This window comes from Oryctolagus cuniculus, chromosome 13 (assembly GCF_964237555.1).
Source record: "Oryctolagus cuniculus chromosome 13, mOryCun1.1, whole genome shotgun sequence".
NCBI lineage: Eukaryota > Metazoa > Chordata > Mammalia > Lagomorpha > Leporidae > Oryctolagus > Oryctolagus cuniculus.
The window spans coordinates 79,168,707-79,191,411 of NC_091444.1; the positions used below are offsets into that span (position 1 = coordinate 79,168,707).

General features: G+C 42.1%; 1 protein-coding gene across 1 annotated transcript; it reads left to right on the forward strand.

The window, feature by feature from the left end:
- The first annotated feature begins 11,250 nt into the window (after positions 1-11,250).
- On the forward strand, positions 11,251-20,567 carry UCN3 (urocortin 3). Its single transcript, XM_051834792.2, has 2 exons — positions 11,251-11,511; positions 19,586-20,567. The coding sequence occupies exon 2, from the start codon at positions 19,592-19,594 to the stop codon at positions 20,093-20,095; it is 504 nt and encodes a 167-aa protein (XP_051690752.1). The 5' UTR covers positions 11,251-11,511; positions 19,586-19,591; the 3' UTR covers positions 20,096-20,567.
- Positions 20,568-22,705: the final 2,138 nt, after the last annotated feature.

Genomic DNA, 22,705 nt, shown 5'->3' on the forward strand with positions numbered 1-22,705 from the left:
CACTTGTCCAAGTAACTTGGGCCCTCCAGTTCCACAAGGCCCAAGGTCCAATGAGCTATTTCAGGGAAATGTCTTATAGGAACTACTGAGCAACACTTTTTATTATTCTACTGCAGCCCTGCCCCATAAAACACGAATGCCCTTCCCTAAGCTATAGATCTTAATGGAACAAAATGACATTAATTCCATCAGTTCTTGCTGAGGTGAAGTCACCTTGGGTTCCAAAAAGAATAAAGAAGCTAATCATTTCGAGTACTCTTGAGAGATTCACTTTCCACTCAATTGTATGATTTCGCAAACTAATAATCCCTATGACAAAGCTCTTTGTTAGTGCTTCATGTAGCTTCACTTTTCACTTGGGGTTCTCAATAAAATGCTGATTCTGGTTCAGTAGTTCTGGGATAGAAACCTCTAGCAAGTTCTCAGTGACACTGACGTTGCTAGTCCATGGATCACACTTTGAGTAGCCAGATCTGGAAGTACTCAAATGATCATACTACAGTACTTAGCACCTATATTTCTTGTACAGAGTAGCTATCCAAGAAACATGTGTTGAAGGGATAACTGAATTTATGGAAGGTTTCTACCAAAGTAGAATAAGGGAAAAAAAAGTTTTTATCAAGACATCTGCCTTTCATCCTACTCATGTTCCACCTTGTTTTTGGAGTTATGAGATTAGAGTGTTGTTTTGTGAAAGCAAAACTAGTAAAGGATGGTTTACCTTTTGGCCCATGGAGCAAAATGAGAGAACATCAATAGTTGATGGCCTGTCCATTCTGTCTAAGGATCTGTCTTCCCAGGAAACTGTTTTTCCAACTTACAGGAGCTTACATCCCTATCCCCATCCCCATAACAATTATTGGCCGAAATTATAGATTGATGATTGTTTACTCTTTCCAGTGTCCACCATTTGAGTACACACACAGAGAGAGAGAGAGAGAGAGAGAGAGAGAGAGAGAGAAGCATCCCCCTTTTAATTTAAATTGCTCCTTCTGCTTTTACAATAAAAATTACTTTTGTATGATTTTATACTCTGAAAAGCAAGCTATCAGTTATATTATTGCCTTCTCACTAAGCCCCAGATACTCACAGAATGATATACATATCCTTCACCTTTCTTTGATTGTTGGAGATAAAATATAATCCCAATGTCATCTGAGTCCCTACACTTGTCTTTTTGAATAAATATCCAATAATCTCTCACTTTTATTTCATTTCAGCAGAATTATCTTCAATTACAGGCTCCATGTCCAAAATAATCATCCACTCTTGAAGCAGAATTATCTTCTCTCCTTGTGGTCAGAAATGCAGAGTCATCCAGCTCTGCAAGGAACCAGACTCCAGAGAATGTTAGTATCAGGAAGCCTGAGCTCTGTGTGATCCTAAGTGACTTGACACATCTATGTTTCTGTTTCTTCTTCTGAAAAAATGAAGAAATTGAACTAAACTAGGAAGTTCCCTTTGGCCAAGCAGTCTATGCTTGTAGGAAAGTGCACCCCCTCAAAAAAAGCATGTTAAAAAAACTGTTTAGTTATATGTGATTACTGCTAACATATATGTAATTTTGCCAGTTCTACCTTCTAGATTTTACAGACTAGCCAGATGAAAATAAGTACAACACAGGTCCAGGAGCTGAGGAGCTTGCATCCTCTCCTCACTCTGTGACAGACTGCCAGTGTGCTTCTGTTTGCCTTGACCCAAATTCTTTCCAACAATGTAATTTTCAGACTTGTGGCTTGGAAAGGTTGTTTGTTTCATTTAGTTTGGGTTCATTTCATTTCATTTGATTTAGAAATAAAAAGCCTCGTTTCCCCACAAATTATTATGTATAACCCAAGCACAAAAACAGAAAATTTGACATCCTGGTTACAATACGGAAGGCAACCTGATTCTCTGCCTCCTTGATCTCCACTCACACTATGCCCACCCTAAAGTTATATTCCATAGTTTCACCATCATGAAGTACAGTGGTCATTTCTTTGTTGCTTATTTTTCAGTGACAAGAGGACCCTATACTATCTTTTATTTTATTTTATTTTTTGGTGTATAAGGGAGAATCTAACAGCATCTAGACTAAGGAAATTTTGCCCCTCAGTAATTCTTATCCATTAAAATTATTTCTAGGGCCGGCACCGTGGCTCACTTGGTTAATACTCCGCCTGTGGCACCGGCATTCCATATGGGTGCTGGTTCTAGTCCCGGTTGCTCCTCTATCAGTCCAACTCTCTGCTGTGGCCCGGGAGGGTAGTGGAGGATGTCCCAAGTGCTTGGGCCCCTGCACTCGCATGGGAGACCAGGAAGAAGCACCTGGCTCCTGGCTTCAGATCGGCATAGCTCCAGCCGTGGCAGTCATTTGGGGGTGAACCAACAGAAGGAAGACCTTTCTGTCTGTCTCGGTCTCACTGACTAACTCTGTCAAATAAATTTAAAAAAAAAATTTCTAGTATCTGGACTTTATATATACAGTAGGTGATTGGCCTAACAATTAATACATCTGCTGAGACACCCACATCCCATATCAGAGTGCCAGGTTTCAGCACATAACTCCACTCCCAACTCCAGCTTCCTACTAATGCAGACCCTGGAAGGCAGCAGGGATGGTTCAGTAATTGGGTCCCTGGAACCCTAACAGGAAACATGGATTTGGTTCCCAGCTACCGGTTTCAACCCAGGACCAACCCTGGCTGTTCTGAGACTTTGGTGAATGACCCAGAAGGTGAAAGCCATCTCTCTCTCCTCTGTGTGTGTGTGTGTGTGTGCATGTCTGCCTCTCAAATAAATATGAAAAAAATTAAGTTGTAGTTACAAAAAAAAAATGAATCCCTCTTGCAAATGAAGTTCTTTTAATATCATCTCACATTTCTCATCTCTATCATCTCTTCTTCAGACAAAATCTTTAGAGTTTCTTTTGCACTGCATCAGGTTTCAGGTCCTTCATCATTTTGTTCATCATCTTCAAGTCAAGCTCCAGTTTATCAACGTCATTTCATATAGACCCCCCAACAACACACACACACACAAACACCTCTGAATACATAGTCCTCCAGCAGCATTCTCAAAAACAAAGAGCTTTACATTTTCATTAGCCTAATATCTAGAGCTTTTCTTTTTTTACTTTTTATTATTTGACAGGTAGAGTTATAGACAGTGAGAGAGACAGAGACAAAGAGAAGGTCTTCCTTCCATTGGTTCACTCTCCAACCCAATGCACTAAGAAATTTCACCAAGTTAAAAGGGAGTGGTAGATAAGAGGGAGAAGAGATATGGAGAAGACAATGAGAATAGAAAGATTCAAAGGGCCCCTCAAGGAGAAGGCATCACAGTCAAGAGACCGCAGTGACACAGGTTGAACCCAACCACATTGCCCAGCCCTCCCTTCCTAGATGGTGAAAATAACATTCCAATTTAACTTAGATTTAATAAGTTAGTCATTTTAACCTGATCTTTAAAATGAAGATTCCTGGGCACATCGCAGATTCTTAATCATCATTTCAATCCTTATCTCTATTTTTTACATGAATTCAGAGAAAATAAATGATTGGATTAAAATTTACAAGAATTTTTTCGGATCCTTAATGAAATCATTTCAGAAAAATTTTAGATTACCATCAATAGGGTCTGAAAAAATGTTTCACTTCATTAACAAAGAAAAATCTAAGTAAAACAAATGAGAAAATATTTTAATATTTGTTTTAATATCAAAGCTGGCAAGGGTACGAGGAGATGGGTTCTCTCCTACACTGGAGCACAATTTGCATAAGTTAATACACTTTATTTCAACTACCAAGAACAGAGAGAGGAAATTGACCTCATTTAAGCATTTTTCTCAGGCGAGGTCCTGGACTAGGTAATAACATATGTTATTTTATTTAATCCTCATAATAACCCATTATGCTAGGAATAATTATCCTCACTTCTGCTGATGAGGAATCTTAGGCCCAAAGATCCTCAACAACTAGCAGTAGATCACCCACAACAGAATTTGGCAGAGTCAGTTTGTTTATTGGTTCTGGTATTCAAGGATATTGGTTTAAACATCTACCTATGGCCAGAGGAGAGGGTCCTGGGCCCATGCAGTTAGAACTGAGACTCCTGCACAAAGCTCTTCATAGGAGAAAAACCTTCATAAGACAAGGACTAAAAAAAAATTCACCATTGGCACAGAGAAAATTTTTACTACCTAATTTAAAAAAAAACTTCATAGAAGAATTTTTTTTAGATTTATAATTTATTTGAAAGGCAGAGTTACAGAAAGACAGAGGCAGAGAAAAAGAGAGAGAGGTCTTCCATCCACTGATTCACTCCCCAGTTGGCCGCCATGGCCAGAGCTGCGTCGATCCGAAGCCAGGAGCCAGGAGCCAGGAGCTTCTTCAGGGTCTCCCATGTGGGTACAGGGGCCCAAGGACTTGGGCCATCTTCCACTGCTTTTCCAGGCCATAGCAGAGAGCTGGATGGGAAGTGGAGCAGCCAGGACTCAAACTGGCTCCCAATATGGGATGCCAGCACTGCAGGTGGCAGCTTTACCTGCTATGTCATAGTGCTGGCCCCTCATACAAGAAACTGAAACCTCAGTTGTCAGTTGTCTTTCTCAGGATTAAAGTTCAAATTTAATCACAATCTATATGGTCCAAAAATTCCAAAACTAAGAAACTTAAAAAAAAAAAAAAAAAAAAAAAAACTGGTCCTAAGCCTCTTATACTTCCAAGATAACTAGAAGAAACAAACGAATGCATTTCTACAATTAAAGTTCTGAAGATGAGTAAACACACCAAATTAATAAATAAACAAAGGCCAGCATTGTGGCATAGAAGACTAAGCCTCTGCCTGCAATGCCAGCATCCCTCATAGGCAGTGGTTCGAGACCCAATTGCTCCACTTCCAATCCTACTCCCTGCTAATGCACCTGAGAAAGCAGCAGAAGATGGCCCAAGTGCTTGGGCCTCTGCATCCATATAGGAGACCTAGAAGAAGCTCCAGGCTCCTAGCATTAGTCTGGCCCAGCCCTGGCCATTGTAGCCATTTGGGGAGTGAACCAGTGGATAGAAGATATCTCTCTCTCTTCTCCTCCTCCTCCTCCTCCTCCTCCTCCTCCTCTTACTCCTCCTCCTCCTCTCTCTGTAACTCTGCCCTTTCAAATAAATAAAAAATAAAAATCTAAAATGAAAGAATAAAAAATTTAAAGAAACAATATGAATGATAGTTCACAAAAATAATTGAAGGACTAAAATCTCAAGAATTTTGGATAAGACAACCTAGAAAAGATCATAAAATGCACACATTTATAAACTATAAACTATTTAAAGGGCAGACAAGAGGTGTTGATATCACCTGAAATAAAGAGATATATTTTTAAAACAGACTTGTAAATGTTTTAAGTAAATAATATTTCTTGAATTTTTTATAAGATTTTTATTTATTTACTTCAGAGATAGAGTTACAGACAGATAGGTAGAGACAGAAAGTTCTTCCATCCACTGGTTCACTCCCTAGATGACTGCAACAGCCTGAGCTGGGCTGATTCAAAGCCAGGAGCCAGGAGCTTTTTCCAAGTCTTCCACATGGATATAGGGGCCCAAGCACTTGGGCCATATTCTACTGCTTTCCCAGGTCATCAGCAGGGAGCTAGATCAGAAATGGAGCAGCCAAGAATCAAACTGGCATCCATATGGGATGCCGACACCACAGGTGGAGGCTTAGCCTACTACACCTACTACACCACAGCGCTGACCTTGAATTTTTTAATTAAATAAGATTTCTTGAAATAAAAAATAAATAAAATATAAACCTCTAGAATAAGATATAAGCAAACAATTCATTAGAAGAGTTATAGAAAAACTAGTGAACTAGTGTAACAGTATATAACACAAAGAACCAAAATAAATTAGATAAGTGAACAAGAATTAAAGATACTTAAAGAAAAACAATGACAAATCCACCATACCAGTCAGGGCCACTTTTTGGCTTGTACAGTATCTGGGTCCATGTGTCCATGTCTCTCCTTCAACTCTCCCAGCATCACAATAATTTCTTTCTTTCTTTCTTTCTTTCTTTCTTTCTTTATTATTATTATTTTTTTTTGGACAGACAGAGTTAGAGAGAGAGACAGAGAGAAAGGTCTTCCTTCCGTTGGTTCACTCCCCAAATGGCCCCAATGGATGGTGCGCTGCGCCCATCAGGAGCCAGGTGCTTCCTCCTGGTCTTCCATGCGGGTGCAGGGCCCAGGGACCTGGGCCATCCTCCACTGCCTTCCCAGGCCACAGCAGAGAGCTGGACTGGAAGAGGAGCAACCGGGACAGAATCCGGCGCCCCAACGGACAGGCGGAGGATTAGCCTAGTGGGCCGCGGTGCTGACCAATAATTTCTCTTAGTAGTTCTGATCAACTCCTAACCAGAATTATAAAAGGTAGTTCTGGGAAGCATATTCAGTTTAGCAAAATTGGCACATCATAAAACTACCACAGATATATCTATCTAACAGAAATGCCCAGGGAATATAGTACAGAATGAGGAAGAGGCAATATTGAAATAGATAACGTGCCGCCACCGCAGCTCAATAGCTAATCCTCTGCCTGCGGCGCCGGCACACAGGGTTCTAGTCCCGGTCAGGGTGCTGGATTCTATCCCAATTGCCCCTCTTCCAGTCCAACTCTCTGCTGTGGTCCAGGAGTGCAGTGGAGGATGGCCCAAGTGCTTGAGCCCTGCACCCACATGGGAGAACAGGAGGGAAGCACTTGGCTCCTGGCTTCCGATCAGCGCGGTGCGCCGGCCACAGCACGCCGCCGCTGCAGCCATTGGAGGGTGAACCAACGGTAAAGGAAGACCTTTCTCTTTGTCTCTCTCTCTCTCTCACTGTCCACTCTGCCTGTCCAAAAAATAAAAAATTAAAAAAAGAAAGAGATAACGGGATTTCCAGAATTAATATATTAATAAAGCATCAGATTTAAGAAATACAGTAAGTCCTAAACAGGAGAAAGTAAAACGTTATTGTAAAACTACAGAGCCCCAAAGAGAAAAAGAAGATGACATCAAAAGCACCCGATAATAAACTGAATTATCTCAATGGGGACAATTCGTAGACCTACAGAAAACTCTACAGGAACAATTGAAAAGAGAGGACAGTAGAATAATATCTTCCCTATATGAAGGGAAAATGTCTGTTATCTAGAATTGCATTGCCAGATAAATTATCTCAAAAGAGGGAGGACAAAATAAAGACATATTCAGATGTTGGAAAGGTTTATGATTTATGAGCTTCCTGAATTATAAGGGAAGTTCTTCAGCAAGACAGAAATTGAACACTGAAGGAAGGTGTAGGGTTCAAGGAGCAGTGTCTGCAAAGAAATTGAAAATGATATGGTCAAATCTAAACAAGCACTGATTACAAATAATCATATGAATGCCTAATTTGGTTGGTGTAATGAATACCCAAGCAGAATGAAATTAAGATGAACCTAAAATATTAGACAGTAATAACATATAAAAAGGAAGGAGAATATCACAATTAATTGGTCTAAGATCCTTTTATTGTTCAAGAGGGCAGCCATACTGATTAATTTTAAAATTCCTTATGTCAAATACACATCCAAAAAGTTTATATAACTGGATTGGGCATTTCGCTTAGCAGTTAAGATTCTGGTTAGAATGCCCATATCCCACATAAGAGTACCTATTTTTGACTCCCAGCTTCAGCTTTTAATTCTAACTTCCCATTAATACAATCTATGGAGTACAGTGATGTTGAGTTGTAGCTGAGTTCCTGCCACACACATCTAGAGGTGTGGATTGAGTGCCCAGCTTCTGGTTTTAGTCTGGCCCAGTTCCAGTCACGGCAGGCATTTCAGGGCATTAACCAGTGAATGGAAGCTCTCTCTGTCTCTGCCTTTCAAATAAATCAACAAAATTTTCAAAAATAGGAGCAGTGTCTGCAAAAGTTACTACAAAGCGCAGTAGGTCTTAAATACATTAAGACAATAAGCACTAATTGAGATAAAGAGGCTTACAGCAAAATGATAAAAAGGAATCATTTATATATACCTAACCCTACAACTGTATGAAGTGGAAGTGGACAGACTTACAAGAAGAAATTGACCAATCACAAACACAATAGGAGATTGATGTATCCCCTTCTAAAAGCAAGAAGTCAAGAAAATCCAACATTTGTCAGGGAAATTAGGGAGAACTAAATGAAAAAGATGACCATAATATTCTGTACTCGTCCAAAATTTTGTCAAGCCATTGTAATATTATCTTAACATCAACCTTGTTTTAAGAAATAGGGAAGATAAATCAATCTACTGTTTATGAAACAGGAAACAGAGAACTCAAGAATTTTAGTGACAGAATCAAATAACCAAACTATCAACAAAAGCCAAAATGGAAACTACTTTTGTTCCAAGCTGAAACCCCCTATAAATCAAGTTTTTCTTGCTATTACCTTAACTTCTTTATTCTATCCTTTTCTTTCACTGCCAAGATCAGTTATTGAAAAAATAATTATGTTATTATATTAAAGTGCTTCAACAGCATGGAGAATTGGGCACTATTAATATAATAAGTTGATCCACCCATTCTTCTCACTGTGTCCCCACACACACTCTCTAGAGTATCTACCGCCTTAAATAACCTTCCAGGTGTTGCTGCTGAGTTCATAAAAGATACCAATGGCTCACCAAGGCCAGAGAGAAGCGCAAACACTGCAGCATACACATTTACACTTTAGCAATAGGTGTGGAGGGAAATCATTATTTGCGGGAAATGACACCACTGGGATCTTGCTCGCTAACCATCCTCTTGCTGTCCAAGATGCTCCTCCACCAAATGCAAGCAGAAGCAGCTTTCAGGTTGCAAACTGAATGTTCCACTTCTTAAGGTTTGAATTTCTGAGAAAAAGACACTTAAATTGGCACCTTTCTTGCTGCCCAGATCTATGAGGTACTCTGAATGGAACTGTCCAGAATGGTGAGAGTCAGTGGCCAACCCCAAGAGCCCACCCTGGCAGGATTAGTGGGAAGAGATGAACTTGCCCTGTGTGGGTGAGAGGACACAGGGCTCAGGGGACTAAGACACATTAGTCCCAAGGAGATCTGGCCTAGAAGAGGGAGGTTTCCAGGAAGTTAAGAGGAAATAGGACAGATTCCTAAGAAGCCAAGATTTATTGTCTCTCTTTACACCCCATACTCCAGAGCAGTGATTCTTCGTTGCGGGCAATTCTGCCCGCATGACACATGGCTGGAAACAATCCTGGCTGTCTCAAAGTTGGGGGAGAGGGAGTTACAAGTTTCTAGTGGGTGAAGTTCAGGGATGCTGTTGAACATCCCACAATGCTCAGGGTGTTCCCCAAACCAGGAAATGCATGGCCCAAATGTCAACTGTGCCAAGATTGAGAAATCCTGCTCAGCAGGCACCATCCAAGACAGCCTGTCCTCACACATCAGAACTCATAAAGACAGAGAAGGGCATTAAACTCAGATTTCCAATTATCTACCTCTCATCCTACATAAATCCTATCACTGTTGAATTACATGAGGTAGAAAAAAATCTAAAACAAAAACTCAAAGTCTGGAATACGTGAACAAATGAACAAAGTAATGGATTTGTATTAAAACACATTTAGTTTCACGTTGCTGTGAATCTCAAAAATATCCCAGCCCAGACAGCCGCAGATAAAGAAACAGATTGAGGTCCCATTTGTATCTCTAGAAAGAGGCTGAAACTTGGATGGGGGTTATCCCTCCACAATGGCTTTCCATATGACTCCCAAAACACTCATGGCTTTCAAGAGCTCTGATAACCTCAGAAGTCCACTGACCTCTCTAGAAATCCACTGACCTCATCTAGAAAAATTTTGGGAGCTAAGATCAGCTGTCTGTGAGGGGGGCTGAGGTCTTGCTCAAAGGCCTGGGGAGCCCCAGCTCTCCTGCACTGCCCCTCATTACTGCCTCAGCCCAAAGTTCAAGGTGGATATAGAAAGCAACAAGGCCCAGTGTGAGGGCTGGTTCTCACCCTAACTCAGTCACCCTAGGCCTGTGTGGTCCTGGTAAGTCACTTCTCACAGCCTCAGTTTCCTCATCTGTTAACTAAGGGGTCACCTGGCTGAAGTACTTCACATCTCCCTATAGAGTAAAATCCAAGCTCCCTAGGCCATCCATCAGGGCATGCCTCCGTGTGGACCAGCTCCTAACCCTCCACTGCCCACCTCCTTTCTGGTTGTCTTCCTTCCCCCTAGTCCCTCTCTTCCTTGGCTCTGTCCACATTAATCTATCCTTTTTGGTGATGTCCCTTCTGCTTCTCTCCTCTCCTGACAAAGGTGTACCTGTCTTGAGGTGGACAGTGTTACTTCCTGTGTACTGCAGCATTTATTGCCACAGGGAAATAGATTCAATGTTAGCCTATCGTTCTTTTAAAAAAATATTTACTTGAGAGGCAGTTACAGACAGAGAAGGGGGAGACAGAGATAGATCTTCCATCCCCTGGTTCACTCCCCAAATGGCCACAACTGGACCAATCTGAAGCCAAGAGCCAGAAGCTTCTTCTAGGTCTCCCACATGGGTACAGGGGCCCAAGGACTTTGGGCAATCCTCCTCTGCTTTCCCAGGCAATCAGCAGGGAGCCAGACTGGAAGTAGAGCAGCTGGGACTCAAACAGGTGCCCATATAGGATGCCAACCCACAGGCCCACGCTTAACCTAACGTGCCAAAGTGCCGGCCTGTCTTTCTAAACTGTGAGTGCCCTGTCTGAACAGACACCACCACTGACTTCTCTCTGAAACCCTGAGAGTCCTGGCAGTACCTGGCACACAGTAGGTACTCAATGAATAAGAAATGCATAAACCAGTGAAATTCAGGTGATTTTTCCATTAAAAGCTCTAGGCACAGAGCATATGACAAGCACAATCATAACAAGGCACAGATAACACTGCTCAGTCAGAACTCACAAAAATGGCAGAACAAAGATACACTTCAAATCATCTCCACTTGCAAAGAAACTCCTGTATTCAGATTTCCCAAAGGAGGGTTACAGTGAGAGGGATGTAAATAAGGCTGAAATTAGTCAGACACCACATCTTAGTTTACCAGTGAGGTGCAGTTTTGTTTATCTGTTTGTTTGTTTTATCAATGAAGCAATTGGCTAAGGGCAGGAAGGGAATTGGGAGGTGATAGGAGGGGAGGGCAGTAGGAGGGGTCAAGGCTATGGAGCACCTGTCATCTGCATGACGTCAACAGCTGGTTCTGGTTGTATTTTAAATGAAATCTCATCCCAGTGTAGATACTACGTTTGGAATTACGATCCACCCTGTGATCTGTCACTTTTATATATATACACAGGGGAGTGAAGCGGTTTCCATAGAGAAGGAATATCACAGCCCACTTACTAACAATACAGGAGAAGAAGGAGCCAGCGACCCCAGAGCCTGCAGAAGTTCAAGGTGATGTGCCTGGGGCAGACCTCCTGACCTTGAAGCTGTGCCAGCCTTCCTGAGCATTTCCACTCCAGAGTAAAGTCCACTCACGGGTAGGATTGTGGTTGGGGACTGGTTTATGAAGGATAAACGAATTTGCTCTGAGTGGGGCAGGAGGTGCTGGGTATCAGACAGGTGTGGGGGGTAAGTGTTGTTAGCATCCTGAGTAGGCACCTAGGGGAGTGAGTACTGAAGTCCCTGTATTTTTAATCGACATAAATTGGTCCCAAAGAGGGAAGTTTCATCCTCCCCTTGTTGGTATAGAGAGATCTGCTTTGCAAAAGATGATAGAACAGAAGCAGAATGTGTTCATACAAATCTACTGTTTCTGAACAGAGTTCAGTTGTGAACATGAAAGGCAGTGCTTGGTGACAGTCTCCAAACTGAGGATGGGGTGGGGATTCTGGGAAAAACAGAAACTCCAAGACATCATCCCACAGCAAAGCCGTGAGGATATTTGAACTTGTATGTTTACCATGTGCCAGTCATTAACCCTTATCTCCTTTCATTCTGTGATACACCTGGGAGATAATGCCTTCTTTTTAGGATTCAGCAACTGGAACAGAGAGGGTAAGTGACTCACGCAAGGCAAGCTGTAAGTGAGGAAATGTTGGAACCCAGGTCCTCTGCCTTATAAGCCCAGAGTCCTTTCTTTGCCACACTGTGGGGTGGGTAGGAAGAGGAGTCAGATATTTACAGGGGCTAAGTGCTAACTGTAAAGGGACGAATGGTAAAGATGAATGTTTGATGCTTATATTATGATGTTCAAGTTTTCTGAGAAATCTTGTTTGCCATTTTCTCCCTTAACATAGCTATGCAGGAATAAAAGAAAGGAGGTGGGGGGGCACTTCTGAGACCAGATTGAATAAGATCCTATAATGACTAGGGTGTCCAGAGCATGCCAACTTTCTCCTAGGTGTTCCTACTTCTTCAAGGGATATTCCTCTGATGCATAAACCCTCAGTGTTTATGTTTGTATGTGTTCCACATAAACCCTGCCACAAATCTAAAAAAGAAATTTGAAACAGCTGATTTCTATAATATTTTAAGTGCTTAAGGGTCCCCTAGGATCTGCAGCCATGGCTTCACAAAATGTTTTTCAATGGTTCATTTTTTAGTTAAAACTGGGCCACTCAGAAAATAGCTCTGCCTTCATTGTTGCCACACTTGGCAAAAGAGTGGAATCTGTGCCATTTGCCTCCTGACTTTTCTGTCCTACTTTTTTTTCCCCTCTCCCTAGCAGGTGCTCTGAATTTTAGTCTGGGCTGCTCCTCATTGCCTCACATTTTAGGCTGAACTCTGTCACAGTTTTCAGAAATAACTATAGCTCTTTAAAGAACCATCAAAAGACACTACTATAATAATAATTCAAAGGAATGGTTGAGTTTCAGGCATTCAAAGAGACAAATATTGGTATAAAGATTTGTCCCTTAAACATAACTAGAGTGCTCAGTTTCCATGGCAGGTATTAGGAAATATTAAACCTCTGTGTTGATTCACTGGGGAGTATGGTAAAGGAGTCCCAAGAATGAACAGGAGTAACTTGCTAAGGAATTAGGCTATGTGAGGAGTCAAGCACAACTTTTCTGTGTGGAAAGTTTCTTTTTGTGTATCCTGCAAACCTGAAACAAATCCTAAAATGAAAAGTCCCAAAAAGATAACTGAATCTGCCTTCCATCCTTCAGCCACTCACTTTGATGGTAAAATATCGAGGATGGCAAAAAGCCCTTATATTTTAGAAAAAATCTAAAAGTAAGATCAGCATGAGGCATCCCTGTCATGTACAATTCATGATTCTGGTGAGTGGTCTTTGCTTTATAACTCTGCATCAATGCTGAGGACAAGGGGACACTATCCAAAACCCCCACAATCCTGCCCATGCTAGAGCCAAGGGCTTGCAGATATAGAGGGAGGTTTTGCTAAGCTTCAGGCATATGTGGCAGAACCCCTGCACAGCACTTGCTCACAGGAACACTTTGTAGATGGTTTAGACACTTTAGGTACTCTCTACAAATACAATGTCTTCCCCTAATGGGCAACATGAGATTTGAAAAGCAAGAGGGTAAAATATTTTTAAAGAGTTTGTCCGCCAAAAAAATTGGGGAAAAGTAAACAAAAAGTAAAAAGAGATCACCTCCTCCATACCCTCCATGGATTGCTTTTGTAATGGACTTGAGTTCAGTCACTTTTCCAGGAGGCTATATCCTTTGGCAGCCCACTGCATGGAAAAACCTGTATTTTTTCCCAGGAAAACTGTAGGAAGTTCTTACGAAGTCTGTCTCATATTCAGAAATCCTTTTATAACTCTAGATATAGATGTATGAGTTCAAAATAAAGCACAAAACAAAAAAAAGCCTTTTAAAGGATTTTTCCCTCTGTAATCTGCAAAACTATGCATTTGCAGAGAGAATATATAGCCATGAAGAAAATTTAAAAGAGATTGCTTTGTTTTTGGAAAATGAATTGGTTTAATTAAGTGCCTGGAATACTAATCTAACTTTAGTTCATTTGACAAATCTTTATTGAGTCTGTCATTCAGTATAAGACATCATTGACCACCTCGGCCCCTCCCTAGCCTCTCAAATGGCACCACTAAGGAACAAAATGACACACAGGGAAAATCTGCCCATAATGAAATGTTTCCACATTGTAGCTGAAATGGAAACTACAAAGAAATGCAACCCTCAAAGTGTTCCTGGGTCTTTAAAGAGTGGGGGATATATGGGCAGATAAATTCAGGTGTAAAAAAAAAAAAAACTAAAAGGGCAGCCAGTGTGGTCAGAAAGAGAAATATAGATAATTTCTAGGACAGAAATATGGACTTGGACACTAAATGCATTTGGAATTCTCAACAATTCTTGTATAAAATTGCAGGAGATTGAGGCTGAAGGCAGAATGTCCTGGGAAGGAAGGGAGGGTTCTGGGGAGAGGGGAATATGATTTTGTCTGGTGCTTTGGGTTTTGTGGCAACAGTTTTGGTGAGGAGGAAATGGAGAAACCCTACAAAGTGGGGGATGGGAGGACAGCTCCAAGGCTGCACCTCCAGACAGCTCCAAGGCTGCACCTCCAAACCCTCCTTCTTTTTTTTTTTTTTTTTTTTTTTTTTTTTTTTTTTTTTTTTTTTGACAGGCAGAGTGGACAGTGAGAGAGAGAGACAGAGAGAAAGGTCTTCCTTTTGCCGCTGGTTCACCCTCCAATGGCCGCCGCTGCAGCCGGCGCACCGCGCTGATCCTGGCAGGAGCCAGGAGCCAGGTGCTTTTCCTGGTCTCCCATGGGGTGCAGGGCCCAAGCACCTGGGCCATCCTCCACTGCACTCCCTGGCCATAGCAGAGAGCTGGCCTGGAAGAGGGGCAACCGGGACAGAATCCGGCGCCCCAACCGGGACTAGAACCCGGTGTGCCGGCGCCGCAAGGTGGAGGATTAGCCTATTGAGCCACGGCGCCGGCTCAAACCCTCCTTCTTTAACTTAGGCTCACTCAGTGCCCAGGCAACCTTTACTGAGAAATCATTTCATTCTTCCAGGCTTTTTTGTAGAGGGGCCTCCTGCTTTCCAAAGTACAAGGATAAAGAAATCAAAGACTCCCAAACTGAATTTGCTGCTCTCACACAGGAAAACAGTGAGACCCGGTAGGGGGGTGGGGGCGGCATTTAGGCCTGAGCTGATTAGTGGGAGGGGCAGTCTGAAGCTGCTCTTTGAATGGAACAAGGGGACAAAGGAACAGATTTGCTACCAGCATTAACCCTTTCTGAACTGGTTTTAATTAATTCAGAGTTAACAAATCATTCAACACTGCTCCCAAGCATTAAGATGCCTTCGAGTTATAAGAGAGCTAAAACGTCCATCTTTACTTCATTTATGTATAAACAGCTAGCTATTTAATAGTACTTCGTACTATTTCCTTAGTACGAAATAAAGCCATTTGTGTGGTGTTGGATGCAATGTTTAAAAGAAGAACAAGCCCATTTTCTGAAGGACAGTCAATCCACCCTGTAAAGTATTCTCCAGGAGGTCCGGCCTGCATTCTAAGGAGAATAGGGGTGCTTGGAACTCATGGAAAAGCAGTTGTCCAAGTATGGTCCACAGACCCACAGCAGCAGTATTACCTGGGCCCCTGTGGGAAGTGCAAGTTCCCAGGCCCTGTAGTCAAATCACTGAACCAGAAACTCTCTCTGGATAGGACTCCCTATTCTGTGTTTGAACAATTCCTTCACAGGATTCTGCAGTTCTCTGAGTTAGGGAACACTCACACTAAGTTAAAGGCAAAGCTCACCAGTGTAGTTTGGGTGCATGAGAGGGTGGTATAGCCAAAAACTATAATCAAGAGGTACAACACAATCAAGGATACTGATCTGCAGAAACAAATTGCTGGCTCAAACTATCTGACATGCATGTGTGTGTGTGAGAGAGAGAGAGTGTGTAAATTGCACATTTGAAAAGATTATGTGCAGAACAAACCTTCTAGTAGGACCTGGAGATTATTATATTTATGTATAAATAAGCATAAACCAGCCTTCATTAAGTGTCTGCTTAAACAAACAGCTTTCACTGACGGACATTTTTAATTTAATCTTTCACTTAACCTTTATGAAGTATTTATTGTAAACCCGTTTATCAGCACAGGAAACAGAATTTCTCAGAGCTTAAGGAATCTACCCAAGGTCCTCAGACAAACAAAGATGAAGATGGAATTCGAGCATAAATCTGTGTAACTCCAAAGATTTCATTGTTCTCACAGCATGACATAGCATGTCCACATCTGGCTAGTGTACATATTGAATTACTTAAAGCAAGAAGGGTGAATTTTTTTATAAAATATTATGAAAAATGTTAGATAAAATAAGCTGCAAACTTTTGTAAGGCAAAACAAAAGAAAAACAAATAAAACAAACCCTGGTTTCTAGGGAAAACATTTAAAATAAGAAAGCTGATACAAGGGGGAAGGCTAAGGAAAGCAGCAGCTGCCACAGGAAACTTGTCAAGCAAAGGCACACATGTGTGTATGTGTGTCCATGTGTGTATACATATATATGTATTTTGTGTACATGAGATGTGTGCATAAATGGGTACATATACACATCAACACTTTATGTGTGTGTGGAAAGTGTGTGCATGTACTTGTGTTTATGTGTATATTGTGTAAAATGTGTATATGGTTGTGTGTCCATTTGTATATGTCTGAAGTATATGTAAGTTTTTGTATATACATATGTGAAAGTATGCCTATGCATACATTATGTGTACATGTCTGTGAAGTTTTATGTCTTAAATGTTTATATGTGTGTACATATATGTTGAGGTGTACATGAAATGTGTACATGTTAACTGGATTTTATGTGTGTGTAGATCTATGTGAGTTATGTACATGTGAAGTATATGTTTATGTGAGTCATGTATTGTGAAGTGTATGTATGAGTGTCTGTGTGTGATGTGTGTATATGTGCATGAGTTTGAGGTATATATGTCATGAAGTGTTAATGTGTGTGATATACATGAGATATGTGTATGTGAGGTGTGTAGAGCTTTGTATATGAGTAAATGTGCAGTGTGTATTTGTATACATATGTATTTGTATAGATGAGGGTACCTCAAGACATTCGCAGAAAAATAGAATTAAAGATAAGTTTATTTTGTTGCAAAAAAAATTTGAAATCCATTCATAGTTTTTTCATAAACATTTTATTTTCCACAAATGTTTTTAACACTCCTCTTATGTTTGTGTAGATGTGTATGTTTGTGTGTGTTTCCAAGGTAAGTGAAAGAGCCGGAATTTGCAGGATCGTCTTTCAGGGGAGGCTCAGTTTAAGGGCCAATTCCGATTCCACCATCTGGTTCCTTAGGCAAGGAAGTCTGGAAGGGCTTCCCACTGGAAGTCTGAAAGGTCCAATCCCACTAATGTTATAGGAAATATCCAGGTCCAGATCAAAGTGATAGTGAGCTAAAGAGCTGGGGCTGGAACTCAGGTTTCTGTTGTCATCTCAACTTGGCTGGCTCTACTCTGTGCTGTCACTGTAGAAATCCCAGTCCCAGCTTCACACTGCTGAATGCCTGGGAGAATCTCCCTGTTGATTTATTTATACAATTGTTCATACTTACTTAAAAAAAAAAAGATGCCATAAGACAATAACTACCCCAAGTGTCATAGTTAACCACATATTTCTTGCTCCTTTTGTAGAAGCCAAGTGTTATCTTGGCTAATAAAATAAACTCCAAATCCAAGTAATGCAACACAGTGTGGCAAAAGACTCCACTGTTCACAGGTACCCCATATGACAGTCCAGGAGCAGATTCATTCTGATGGTGCAGCCTGGGAACAAGCATATGTCATACTATACTGGACATCAGCTATGTATATCCTAGGAGGATGAAACTCTGGAAATTTTGACCTCCCTTTTTTTTCTCATGCATGATCAAGGATGCAAATGAAGTAAATTAGTGTCATGTCTTTATTTAAGAGCTGTGTGTGCCCACAGATGAGGCAAAGGGGACTGGGGTACAGGGTGAGTTTAATTCCAGGGCACAAGAAGTAAACTCTACCTGCCTCACAATTTCCCTAAGTAATAATGATCACAGGCCGGCACCACGGCTCACTAGGCTAATCCTCCCTTGCAGCGCCGGCACACCAGGTTCTAGTCCCGGTCGGGGCGCCGGATTCTGTCCCAGTTGCCCCTCTTCCAGGCCAGCTCTCTGCTGTGGCCAGGGAGTGCAGTGGAGGATGGCCCAAGTCCTTGGGCCCTGTACCCCATGGGAGACCAGGATAAGTACCTGGCTCCTGCCATCGGATCAGCACGGTGCACCGGTCGCAGCGCTAAGGCCGTGGTGGCCATTGGAGGGTGAACCAACGGCAAAGGAAGACCTTTCTCTCTGTCTCTCTCTTTCTCACTGTCCACTCTGCCTGTCAAAAAAAAAAAAAGAGAGAGAGAGAGAGAAAAACTTAAAAAAGTTAATGACCACAGACAATCCTAATTCTGATGACCTTCTGGCACATACATCTGTCTGCTTTTACATCAAAGGAGACTGGGCAGGAGGACATGGGTGACTCAGCATTAGTCCTCTTCCTTGGGAGAAAGCATCTTGAAGTCATAACTGATGCTATTGATGGTTGCTAGACCAACAAATATATGCGATGGCTTGAGGTCCTAACAGTCTGAGTTACAGAAGGACCATTATTCTGGGTGTTTGCATTGCCAGCATGTTTCATACAATAAGACTTAATTGTTTCCTTTTATAAAATAGTGAAAGAATGGATTCAAGTGGTCACTTTGAAAATATAATCCTTTCATACCCATCAAGGTCTTGTATTTTGGACAATTGCACATCTCACCCAGAATTTGGAAATACCAATGAACAGGCACCTGAAGAAGGTATGAGGCCTCTCTAGGTGGAGCATGTCCTAAAATAAGAGTTTCGGCTGACTGCTCCTGAGACCCTCAGCCTCACTCAAGTCTGGGAGGCAAACAAGAACACACACATGTGATCAGAGGTGACTGTCTTAGGATGGAGGCTCCAGGCCTCCCTGGGAGTTGCTAGGCTTCCTGCTGACATTTTGCTGACTTAGGTCTCATAAAATCAACCAAACTAATAAGCCTGGTTATTCTTAAGAAACTAGGAATAACTTACCAGGAAATTAGCCTTAGAGATCTGCCTTAGAAGCAATGAGCAAATACCCACCATACTGCTTAAGCCATGTGGATATATTTAATCTGCCTTCCTAATGATGACATGAATAAAAATTCATGTGGCCATTCTAATTAACCCAGTTAGGCTGCTAAATGCCTACTTGCCATATTTGTTGTTCACTTACAGGGCCAGTGGCTGCCTACATAGCTGAATTATATAAAACCCATATACTCGTAGACTTAGGGGGTCTCAAACTTTAAAGATCGTCAAAATCAAGGAAAGTTTGTTGAAACACAGATTGCTATGCCGCAGTAGTTCTGAACAAGACCAGATAATTACTTACATCTCTAACAAATTCCCAGATGATGCTGAGGCTACTGATCTGGGCACTATACTCTGGGAACCCCCATAGTAGAAATCAACAACACCCTTTGGGTGTCCTTCCATGTCCTTTCAAACTCTATGTCACCTCTCATATCACCTCCCCGTGCCCCTCTTTTCCACTGCAGGGAGAGATGCTGAGGCCTGCTCACTTCCTGCTGCTGCTGCTGCTGCTCCCAGCAGGCCCAAGAACAGGCCTCTCCCATAAGTTCTACAAAGACAAGCCCATCTTCAGCTGCCTCAACACAGCCCTGTCTGAGGCCAAGAAGAGCCAGTTGGAGGCTGTATCCCTGCTGAGCAAGAGGAGCTTCCTCTACCTGCCCAGCCAAGGTCCATCCTCAGGAGAGGAAGAGAAGGAGAGAGAGGAAAAACAAGACAAAGAGAAAAGGACTTCCCCAGGCTCTGGAGGCAGCAGTGGAGCTGGAAGCATTCGATACAAATACCTGTCCCAAGCACAGCTCCGGGGGAAGGTATACCAAGACAAAGCCAAGAGTGACCGGCACACCAAGTTCACTCTGTCCCTCGACGTTCCCACCAACATCATGAACATCCTCTTCAACATTGCCAAGGCAAAGAACTTGCAAGCCAAGGCAGCTGCCAATGCCCACCTGATGGCACAGATTGGGCGGAAAAAGTAGAAACAGTGACCAGGCAGGAGGGCAACACATCGAAGACAGAGGTCAAAGCCAGAGAGTGAGGGGGCATTGAGGGTATGGTTTAAATTACCAGGGATCAACCCAGTTTTACAGGTTGCTTCACTGCTGAGCCCCTGATCTTTCCTTGTCTATAACTCTGTTTCCCTTGTGATCTGTAAATACCCAGGGAAGTGCAGTATTAGTCAACCCTCACAGATATAAGGTGATTAATGTCTCTCCCAGTATTCTGTGTCTCAATTCTCCTTCCCTGTGGCAAAAGACAAAGGTCTCCCATTCCTCTTCTACTGTCTTCTCCCCATTTACCCCATGCCTGAGAAGAGAGCCTTTGGGGCTCCTTTCTTTCTGTACATGAACCCCTGCCAAGAAAAGAAAAAAGGAGATACAATGCTGAACATCTTGCCAGCAAATCCCTTTCCTACCTTTTCAACCCCATTAAAAACAATGGTTTCCTGAACTCCTGGCTTGTTTCAGTTCCTCTTCCTTCAAACCCTGAGCTTGGGAAAGGGAAGGCTAATGAGGAAAGTTATTGGTGAGTCAATTCCTGCTCTCTCCAAGGAGGGGAATTGTGGGAGATGTCAGAAGTAATAAAGCAGCGTTTTGGTCATCAATCTTTGTGGCTTGGTCTGACCCAAGGACCATATTCCCAGAAAGAGGGTTCACAGTACCACTCACTTTAGCATGGTGATAAAACTTAAGTAAATAAAATTAACCTTTTCATGGTAATAAATTGTAAGTAAATAAAATGGACTTCTGTGTGGTAAAACATAGCAACCACCAAATGACACCACATGACCACCAGAGGTAAAGTCAAAAGACAAATAAATGACACATTTGGAAAAATGTTTGCTACTCATATAAAAGACAAATGATTTATTGAATATATATGCTAAAATTGGAATAAGAACAAATCCAAGAGAAAAAGAAGCAAGGGCATGATTAGATCATGCGAATGCACATATGCACACATGAAAATACAACACACATGCATATATATACATATATACACACAAACAACCCTTAAATATGTGAGAAGATGCTCAACTTCATAACTGCACTGATATACAATTTCTGTTTTGTTTCTTTTTTTTTTTACAGGCAGAATGGACAGTGAGGAGAGAGACAGAGAGAAAGGTCTTCCTTTGCCGTTGGTTCACCCTCCAATGGCCAGTGCACTGCGGCTGGCGCACCACGCTGATCCGATGGCAGGAGCCAGGTACTTATCCTGGTCTCCCATGGGGTGCAGGGCCCAAGCACTTGGGCCATCCTCCACTGCCCTCCCGGGCCACAGTAGAGAGCTGGCCTGGAAGAGGGGCAACCGGGACAGAATCCGGTGCCCCGACCAGGACTAGAACCTGGTGTGCCGGCGCCGCAAGGTGGAGGATTAGCCTAGTGAGCCGCGGCGCTGGCCCAATTTCTGTTTTTTTAAGATTTATTTATTTGAAAGGCAGAGTTACATGAGAGGCAGAGGCAGAGAGAGAGAGGGGTCTTCCATCCACTGGTTCACTCCCCAGGTGGCCACAACAGCTGGTGTTGCGCCAATCCGAAGCCAGGAGCTAGGAGCTTCTTCCGTGTTCCCCATGCGGGTGCAGAGGCCCAAGGACTTGGGCCGTTTTCACTGCTTTTCTAGGCCACAGCAGAGAGCTGGATCGGAAGTAGAGTAGCCAGGAATCGAATTGGTGCCCACATAAGATGCCAGCACTGCAGGAAGCAGCTTTACCTGTTACACCACAGCACCGGTGCCTACAATTTCTAATCTATCATATTAGCAAAGTTAGTAAGTTTGGCAATATACCCCTTCTCTATTGCTGGCTGGTTGGAGTGTAAACTTACAAATTTGACCATATTTATCAAAATAATAAATTCATTTTTCTTTAACCTAGTCATCTTACTTCTGGTAGACGTTATGAGAAAAAGTTAGAAGTTAAATTTCTTAAATGTTAAAAATAAATGTCTGAGAAGATAGATGTTTACCATGATTTGAACATATACAAGGTATACATGTATCAAGACATCACATAACCCATAAATATGTACAGTATGTATCAATTAAAATGCTTTTGATTATTTTTAAACTTTTAAGTTAAAATTGAAATTCAAAATACTCTATCTCAGGAGTGGGCATTTGGCCTAGTGGTTAAGATTACTATATTCTCAGCTGGCTCCTGAATCAAGCTCCCTGCTGATGCAGACTCTAGGAGGCAGTGGTGATAGCTCAAGCAGTTGAGTTCCTACCACCCTCGTGGGAGATCTGCATTACCTGGATTGTGTGTCTAGAGCCCCCAGCTTCAGCCTCTACTCAGTGTGGATTAGTCACTGCGAACATTTGAGGAGTGAATTAGCAGATGAGAGTGCTTGCTTTCTTTCTCTCTCCCGCCCTCCTTCTCCCTGTCTTTCTGCCTCCCAAATAAAATAATTTTATATATAAAAAAAAAATATCCTGTCAACTAAACCAATGCTCTAAAAAAGTAAAAATGTCACTGTTGTTTCTATGCTGGAAAAACCACATGGTATAGCAGAAAGACTTTCGTCCCAAGCCTGCAAACAGTTATGTCTGAATGTAGTTTCTTCTATGTGTTAAACATCAGTCCAGAT

Excerpts from the sequence above, each read along its gene's own strand:
- UCN3 (XM_051834792.2), top strand. The coding sequence starts at position 19,592 with ATGCTGAGGCCTGCTCACTTCCTGCTGCTGCTGCTGCTGCTCCCAGCA.